The 9398-nt window shown below is 43.8% G+C and overlaps 1 protein-coding gene across 1 annotated transcript in view; it reads left to right on the top strand.

Annotated features, from left to right (window-relative positions):
- Positions 1-251: 251 nt before the first annotated feature.
- ylpm1 (YLP motif containing 1) overlaps positions 252-9398 on the top strand; it is a 26033-nt gene continuing 16886 nt past the window's right edge. Inside the window, exons 1-8 of the mRNA XM_020617330.1 lie at positions 252-1120; positions 2627-2770; positions 3107-3331; positions 6441-6479; positions 7020-7208; positions 7484-7983; positions 8148-8306; positions 8337-9398. Coding sequence (XP_020472986.1) covers positions 560-1120; positions 2627-2770; positions 3107-3331; positions 6441-6479; positions 7020-7208; positions 7484-7983; positions 8148-8306; positions 8337-9398 — 2879 coding nt within the window. The 5' untranslated portion in view covers positions 252-559. The remainder of the gene's footprint in view (positions 1121-2626; positions 2771-3106; positions 3332-6440; positions 6480-7019; positions 7209-7483; positions 7984-8147; positions 8307-8336) is intronic.

Here is a 9398-nt window from a genome sequence, read left to right as displayed (position 1 = left end):
ATTATTATTATTATTGTTGCTGTTGTTGTTGTTGTTAGTGTGCTATCAACACCAGTCAACAATATACATGGGAGTCACAATCTAATCTTATGGACGAAATATAAAACTTAAGACACAAGAAAAGTCAGCCTTGAAAAGTTTAAGAAAACACGGCTATTCTTTTGCAAAAATTACATTTGTGATTAAACATCTTAACGTATGTAATATAGCGACCGGAAGCGGTCACTTGATGACGTGTGACGTATTTCCGCCGCTCGTGGTGTGACGTGAGCTGTAGCTTTAGCTACTCCGCACCATCACGGATTGTTAGCGTTTTTCTAACATTTCTCACGAGGCTGAACTTGCACATTTCTCTCTCTAATCGATAATTGTGTCACTGGCGTAGAGGCGGTATTTACAGTCTTTGTTCAGTGTGGCCTGATCCATTTGGGAAATAACAATGTAGCTTAGCTATCGATATTAGAAACGGTAGGTCAACGTTAGCTGTTAGCTTTGTTAGCCACGCAGGCCCAGCTGTATGTGAGCACAATAGCCGTACAAACCTTATCGCACTTTAACTATGTATCCCTCCTGGGGGGGCTATGGTGCATCTAATTCGCAAAACTTTGGAGGCTCTGCGCCTCGTAAACCGCCGCCTGGCGGCCTCACAGGCCCGTCAGCGGGGTTCGGGGGCTTCGAGGCCTCATCCAGCGGCTCGCTGTTCTTCAGCTTGCAGGAGCAGCACCTCCAGCAGATGCAGCAACTGCAGATGCTGCACCAGAAACAACTCCAGTCTGTGTTACACCACGGTAGTAGTACGACTGCGTACGCTGGTGGACACTCGGGCGGGTATTCAGGGTGGCAATCAGAAGGATCAGGACCTTTAGACAGCGGTGCTGGAGTTCATTCGTACTATAAACAAGAAGAGACACCGGGTCCACCGCCGAGGGGTCCCCCTGTTCCCAAGACGGGCGCACAACCGCCTCCACCACAAGCGTACTCCACCGAGCCCCAACCGGTTCCCCCTCCTCCAGTGCTTCCGCCATCAAAGCCACCGGATAACAATGATGTTCCCAAAGCAAAAGAGGCTAACAATAAGGATTCGTCCACGAAAGAAGATGACAAATCCTTACCTTTGCAGGTAGTGACTTGCATCAGTTTATTGCTGCTAAATCTTACCACTGATTAATTCGATTTATCTGCAGCCAGAACTTAACAGCCAAATTGCAACTTAGCCACCGTTTTTCAAAATTGCTGTTACCAGAAATTACCCTCTGAAATTCTTAATGTGTTATTTGATGGCTTTATCAATCATTAGCATTAAATGTGTTCATGTTCTGTCAGTGCGTCTTTCTGTCATGTTTAAGTGGCAAGATATGTCAATCTTGTGCAAACAATACATTAATATAATGGTTGACATTATCACATTGCAAATGTTAAATATGGAAAAGAAGTAGGAGAGGCATATTGAAAACCACATAATAAACCAGAGAGGCATCAAGGGGTATGGTATTAGTCAAACACCAGCACCAGTAGTATATTATTTTTTGTTCAGATCTACTCATACACTGATACATCTGTACAGCCTGATGTATTAATGAAATGGGGAGATTCTGTAATTGTTATTGCTTTTTAACTTTTTACTGTTTTTATTTAGAATTAATGCATTGTAGAACGCGATTACATAGAGAGCAATCTAATTTTATGAACCAGAATATATATATATCATTAGGGATGTAACGGTATTTGTAATTTTGCAATACCATGATAGAAAAATGTTTTGATATTGTCGTAGGACTGTGATGGTGTCTGCTGGGATATTACATATGGTTATTTGAGTAGTATAACTGCGTTCAGGTTGCAGAATTTGAGGTTGATATAGCAGATGCACTAGAAGCGTTGTGTGGCGGCATTTCAGTTTTGCTGGTTCAAGAAATAACATGGACTGACAAATGCAAAACAATTTGCAAATACTGGCAGACGAAGACAATATTAACCCTGTTTAGAACTGAGATAATCCTGGATACAAATTGCAGAAACAGTCAGGGCATGGCTGTGTTCAACACTTTAATGGAAATGGGTAAACAAACTGGACATATGTATGGAATTCACTCTTCAAGAAAGATGGTGAACAGTGTATAAGCTCCTGAAGTCAAGTCAAGATTTTTATTTGCCATTTATACATAAACAGACAGTCTGGGCATATAGGAATTCTTGTGCAGCTCTCCTTTGGAGTCAGGTAAGGAGTCAAAAGCCAGAAAGAACACTTAGTCTTAAAATAAAAAAGTTACATAAAGGCAACAAAGCATTAAAACCGCAATACACAAAAATAGGGTAATGGTATTTTCCCCAGTGACCTTTGAACATCGCACTTAGTAATTCACATGGTGGAGCTGGCTATGTCATTACGCTTGGTGAGGTAGTGAGGGGTTATAACATACTAAAACACAGTTTATGTTCAGGCCTGTTTCCATTGCTTGATAGAGAATGTCCTGCTATTATTCAGGTCCCCCAAGAGAAAACTGTTGATGAGATGCTCTTACAAACATACCTTGTGGGACATTTCTATATTATTATTGTGCATGTCTAGTAAGGGGTTATTGCACATATATTCTCATATTTCTCACATTTTCGTATTTGCCATCAGTCTTACTGCGGCAGGGAAAAAGCTGTTGTAAAGTCTAGTTCTGTGTGCGATGATACTGTCCGCCCTGCTGTGCCTGAAGCGTCAGACTCCAACCTCTGTGCAGCATCACTCGTCATCAGAACAGCGGTCAGTGCAAGTGTTCAGGTATTAAATTTACGTAGATGTGACGCAAGTGTTTGTTTCAGGCCATTGACATAAAGTTCGAGAATATAATTATCACAGGTATCCTGTAACACAGAGCAGGGAAATGACAAGTAATTTAAGATTCCACAAACACTCAGAGTAGTGAGGTGAGAACAGAATATTTATTGCTACAAGAAGTTTCAGAATGTGACCTGTTTCATGTCAGGTGTTAGTGTTGTAGTAATAAATCTCATCCATGCAAGATATGGAACAGAACATATGAACAATGAATGACAAAAAGAACAAAGCTCCTCGTGTGCATTCTCTGACAGATGTCTTTGTAATTGTTTTACCTAGGAGCAACAGCAGCTTTGGTACAAACAGCATCTTCAGAATCTACAGAAACTGAAGCAGGAGAAGGCCAAACAGAATCAGAAGGAAGGCGATGGTCCTGTAGCGCCACAACCCCCAGGCCAAGTAGTTCCTCCTCCTCCTTCAGAACCACTGAAAAACACACCTCCTCCACCCCCTCCAAAAGAGGAGCCCCCAGCAGCACCACCTCCACCACCTGAGGACCTACGGGTAAGCAATCCTAAAATGTTTCTGAGGAGTGTATGTAAGAATAGTCTTGGTCAAAGTGGATCTGATGTAAAACTGTTCAACAGTCAGCTACTACTATACTGCTTGTGAATTTTATTATTAGTGTGTACTCAAAGGTTTTAATTTCTGTAGTGGGGGATTGAAGTTTTGTCAGAACTTTCAGTCTTGTTCACTGTCAGCAACAGCTGGTTAACAACGTCACGTGATCAGTTGAGCTTTTCAGTTGTGAGCTAAGTTGCTTTTTTTTTTCTTCAGTGCAACTATTGTGATAAAATATTCTCAATTCAAAACACTTCTGCATTATAGAAATGCAGTGTTTCCCACCACAATATCAGCATTGACTGCCACATATAGATTTTTTATTATTATTATTTTTTTACTATTTAATAGCCAAGAACCTATTTCATCATAGTGGATTGATTTACTCAGTTGCTCCTGTCTGCTGTCTCTCACTCTCTCTCTCTCTCTCTCTCTCTCTCTCTCTCTCTCTCTCTCTCTCTCTCTCACTCACTCACTCACTCACTCACTCACACACACAAAACCATGCATTGTCAATGGACCGTCTGTGAACAGCTCTCCCTCTCCATGTTTGTTTTGGAGAGCCAACTCTTCTAATAAGTTATTACCAATCTAGCAAGGCTATCTAAACAATCTGTGCATTGTTTGTTCTTTCATTTTTCTGTTTCATACTAGAATTGAAAAAACCAAGTGTTTGTGTTATATAGGGATGGGCATTTCTTGCTAAAATGCTTTTCAATATTTGCTGGGAACTATAATTGCAACGAGTGCAGCACATTCAGAATCAGCTTTATTGGCCAGGTGTGTTGGACACACAAGGAATTTGACTCTGGTACAATGGCTATCAATGTGCATGTACATATCCCAATGCAAGGGGCAGGTAAACAGTAAACCAACATAAGGCTGTGTAGTATAACAAAAATAGACAGTATTAACAAACAACAAACAGTACAAGCAGGATGTCTGGGATGATGGAGTTGAATGGTGAGCTGAAGTCCACAAAGAGGGCCCATGCATAGGTCCCTGGGGACTTGGGGTGTTGCAGCATGTAATGCAGTGCCATGTTCACTGCATTGTCCACTGACCTGTTTGCCCAGTAGGCAAACTGCAGGGGGACTAGCAGGGGCATCTACGGTGTCCTTCAGGTGGGCCAACACCAGTCTTTCAAAGGACTTCATAACTACAGCTGTTAGGGTGACAGGTCTGTAGTCGTTCAGCCCACTGATGGAGGGTTTCTTGGGGACTGGGATGGTGGTGGAGCGTTTGAAGCAGGAGGGGACTTCACACAGCTCCAGTGACCTGTAGCCAGTTATGCTTTTCAGGCTCCCCCACACAGACGAGGAGTCATTGACTGAAACCTGAGCTTTCAGCTTTTCAGAGTAGCTCCTTTTTGCTGCTCTGATCTCCCTTGTCAGTGTATTCCTGGCCTGGCTGTACAGAATCCTGTCCCCACTTCTGTAAGCCTCCTCTTTTGTATGACGAAGCTTCTTGAGTCTTACTGTGAACCAGGGCTTCTTGTATGTGCAGAAGGTCTTTTTGGGCACAAACACATCCTCACAAAAGCTGATATAAGATATCACAGTGTCAGTGAGTTCATCCAGGTCTGTAGCGGCAGTCTCAAATACACTCCAGTTTGTGCAGTCAGGGACAGTGTAATAGGCGTCTTTTATTGTTGTGTAGCAGTGGTCCAGTGTGATTTTGCCCCTGGTGGGACAGGTGACATGCTGTCTATATTTGGGCAGTTCATGGGTGAGATCTGCTTTGTTAAAGTCCCCTAGAACAATGAGTGGAGAGTCGGGATGTTCTAGCTCCATGCTAGTTGTCAGTTCAGCCAGGAGCTGTAGTGCGCTAGCATGGGCCTGCGGTCTTATAGACACTCCAATTAGAATGAAAGAGTTAAATTCTCGGGGAGAATAAAAAGGTTTGCAATTGATAAAGAGAGTTTCCAAGTCCGTGTTACATGTCCTCTGTAGCACCGTAACATCTGTGCACCAACCTTCATTTATGTAGAGACAGATTCCTGCTCCTCTAGTTTTCCTGGCAGCTCCATTACGTGCTCCACTCTGTACACCTGGAAGCCCGGTACTTGGATTGTGCTGTCCGCGATGGAGTCACTCAGCCAGGTCTCCATGAAGCATAAAGCAGCGGAGCGTGCAAAGTCAGAGTTGGTCCTGTTGACGAGAAGTAGTTCATCCATCTTGTTGACTAGGGAGAGAACAGTCGCTAGGTGGATGGACGGCATTGGAGTCTGGGTCCTTTTCTGGTGTAGCCTCACCAAGATGCCTGCTCGCTTGCCACACCGGCGTTTCTTCCAGGTCCCGTATATGGCAGCACGTCCGATCAGAATGTCCATACAGAATTCTTCATTCATAAAAATCAGAGAGAGATAGTTCAGTGGGAGTTGTCCGATATTTAACAGTTCTTCTTTGGTAAAAGTAGTCTGGGATGGGTTGCAAAAGACCGAGAAAACAACAAACACAATAGAGCGCTGCAACCAAGGTTGCCATTGCTGTTGGCACCATCTATGTGAAAGCCCTTTAAGTCCTCAGTGTTCCGCAGCAGTGGAAAGCACATTCACTAGGTTTTCAGCTGTGTGCCTGGCATTGCTGTTGATTATATAATGACAGGTGACCGTCACATAGCGTTCAGTTATGAGCGCTGTCCATGCATCTGTGGTCAGACACCTTTTCAGCACTTGTCAAATGACTTTGCAGCTCACATGCATTATCATCATACAGTTTATCCAGTTGTGCAGTGACTGTTTTTCTTGATGGTTGTAGTTTTTGCATGTTTCTTCTCTTTATATTTGGCGCTGTATTGAAATGATATACTGACTTCATTATTTACAGGTGCTGGTAAAAGCAAAGGAAAACAGTGGCTCTTTGTTTTTAAAGACAAAACCATAGGCAAATGAAATATTGGATTTTTTTGTTTATTTAATTACTATTTAAATATTTGAAAGTCATTGCTCATCCCTATTGCTATATTCAGCAGCCTTTAGGAACACACCAAATCTGGTGTTAAACTGAGCACAGATCTAAACATTGTTTATATTGTTTGCACAAATTTACAGAATGAAAATGTAGGAAAACCACGTACATTTACAGACACAGTAAGTCCCGCCATCCGTTCTCCCATCATCATGTCCATAGATATTTAACCCCAGCATGTGATAACTGCCATGGCATGAATGTGTGAAATTCACAGGACTCAAGCAGATTCTTCTTTCCCCCTTTTAATGGTTGTTATATGAAATGATTGTAATAATGACAGTGTCCAAACTGGGAATTGCTTGAAGTATCACTTTTGTATCACTGGAACTAGGTTGCATGATTACATTAGATTTTTTTCTTTTTTTAACAGACTAAGCAATTTTTATCAGTGTCTAATGACAATATATGATTATGTGATAATTTTGTACCAACTTTGTGATAGTTTTGGACACTTGGAAACAGTGGTAGTAGTACTTAAAGTGCATTAAGCTTTGATACCCATAGAATGATTGTGTGTTGCGGTATGTTATCAGTAATGCCTTGCCTTCCATCTTAAAAATGTCATCACTTCCGTCACACACTACTCTCAGTATTTGCAGAATATTCTTTCTGAGTTACAGTCAAGCTTCGTTTCAGTCTTGCATTGTTTCTGTTTAAAGCCTGAAGTCCCACAAGACCCAGAGGAGGCTGCCCGCCTCCAGCAGTTACAGGCTGCAGCAGCGCAGTGGCAGCAGGTGCAACAGCAGCGAGCAGGCCTACAATACCAGGCTCTCATGCAACAGCATGAAAAGCTTCAGCATATCCTGGAACAATACCAACAGCTGATTCAGCAACCTGCAGACCTTCAGGTAGGTAAATTGTAGTTTCTTTGACAGCTGCTGTTTGGCTGGTTGTTTTTCCTAGTCTTGAGATGACCTATACTGAAAATAAAAGGTGAAAAGAAATTATTGTTTAGTAGAACCAGAATTTGGTTGGTGAGTGTATAGGAGCTCCAGCTACTGAGATCTTCAACTGCAGTTGCATGTAGCAGGCTCATAGTCTTTCATTTTTAGACATTCTATGTGCCTATATAATACTTAACCAAAATTAAATATGAACCTGTCTTTTATGTACTTTATTGTAGTCAAGGTCTGCTGAAATGCAGCTCCAGCACTATGAAATGCAACAGCAACAGTTCACCCCTTTATTCCAAGACTGGAATCGCTCCTTTGCCTTGTGGTATGAACAGTTCCAGACCTATCCCCACAAGGACCAACTACAGGACTATGAACACCAATGGAAGCAGTGGCAGGAGCAGATGAATGCCACCAATACCCACCTTCAAGAGAGGGTGGCCACCCTGACTGCCATGGTGCCATTTGCTGCAAGTCAGTATAATAGTGGGATCATGGGGCCGTATGGCCAGTACCCTGGACAAGACATGCAAATGCAACAGCAGTCACTAAACCCAAGTATGCAGCATTCCCCAGTTGCTGTTGGCCCCAGATCTCAAGGTCCCCAGCCTCCTGGCTTTGGGCCACATTCAGAATTACCTGCTGTACCCCCAGTGAGAGGAGGTGATCCTGCCGGCATAGGAATCAGACCCCCAGTTCCCCCCACTTCGCAGCCACTGAGTGGGCCACTGTAAGTAGGGATTATAAAAAATGTGTTTAATAAAAATTTTCTCTGGTTATTTGAATTCAAGTAGGTTATTTATGTTTACCAGGACTATGCGGTGTTTTATAGTGTTAGGCTTTCACTCAGTGTTTTAATATTTTTCTTAATTTCTGTTGTCTTACTCATCACAGAGGAAACAACCCTAGCATTGACCAACCACAGCAGCGATTTGATGGTCCCCCTCGATTTGATCAACCAATGCCACGCTTTGATGGTCCCCCTCGATTTGACCAACCAAGGCCCCGCTTTGATGGTCCCCCCAGATTTGACCCACCAAGGCCCCGCTTTGGGCCCCCCCGCTGCAGGCCCCCCTTTGATGGTCCCCCCAGATTTGACCAACCAAGGCCTCCCTTTGATGGTCCCCCCAGATTTGACCAAGCAAGGCCCCGTTTTGATGGTCCTCCCAGATTTGACCAACCTCAGTTTGGCCAGCAGCCTCGGTTTGACCAGCCCCCAAAGCACCCTGGCCCTCCACCTTGTTTTGAACTCCCACCTGGGCCCCAGCAAAAACAGCATCAAGGTCCCCAACCTAAAACAGAGCCAGCCACTAAACAACCTCCCAGCGTGGATTCCAAGACTCTAGGAAAATCGGGCGAGCAGTCGCAGTCTGAAAAAGAAAAAAAAAGTGAATCTGGATCAGAAGATAAGCCCAATGATGAAGACATGACAAATGACAACTTGCTTGGAAATGAGAGTTTTTTTGTCCAAAATGACCCCATTCCTCAGACATTATCAACAACCACAAATCCTGAGGAATCCAGTGATATAAATACATCTCAAAGTAGTGAACCCAAACCTGTTAACGACAAGCCTTCCGTAACTGATCCTCCTCCTGTAGTGTCAAAAGGTACTCCTGCCCAAAATCCCCTCAGACAGGATGGACCATTGACAGATAACAACCCCAAAGTGGTTCCAAAGCCCCTTGAAATTCATCAGAAGCCACAAGCTTCCAGCCATGTGCAGTCAAGACCAGAGCCTCCAGGGCCTCCTCCTGGCAGGGGACGAGGTCAGCCTCCAGTACCTGCCCAAGAGCTTGGACGAGGACGTGGGCAGAGGGGCCGTGGAGATTTCAGGGGACTAAACACTGTCCCGCTTGGGGAGGAGAGGGGAGACATGTCTTATGATTACATGCCACCTGAAGAGGACTCAGGGATGACAGAAGAGCAGGAAGAGTATCAGTGGCAAGATCCTTCATATGAGGATTTTGGTGCTGAGGAATCAGAGGTTCCCCCTGAAGAAATGTGGATGCCAGAGGAAAATTACTTCCAAACAGAGGAAGAGTATTATGAGGAGCCAATAGAAGGACCACCGATGGGGAGAGGAGGGCACCCGATGATGAGAGGAGGACCCCCTATTCGTGGAGGCCCGCCTCTGGGGAAAGG

The sequence above is a fragment of the Monopterus albus genome, unplaced genomic scaffold, assembly GCF_001952655.1.
Source record: "Monopterus albus unplaced genomic scaffold, M_albus_1.0 scaffold188.1, whole genome shotgun sequence".
Classification (NCBI taxonomy): domain Eukaryota; kingdom Metazoa; phylum Chordata; class Actinopteri; order Synbranchiformes; family Synbranchidae; genus Monopterus; species Monopterus albus.
This window is presented reverse-complemented; position numbering and strand designations above follow the sequence as displayed.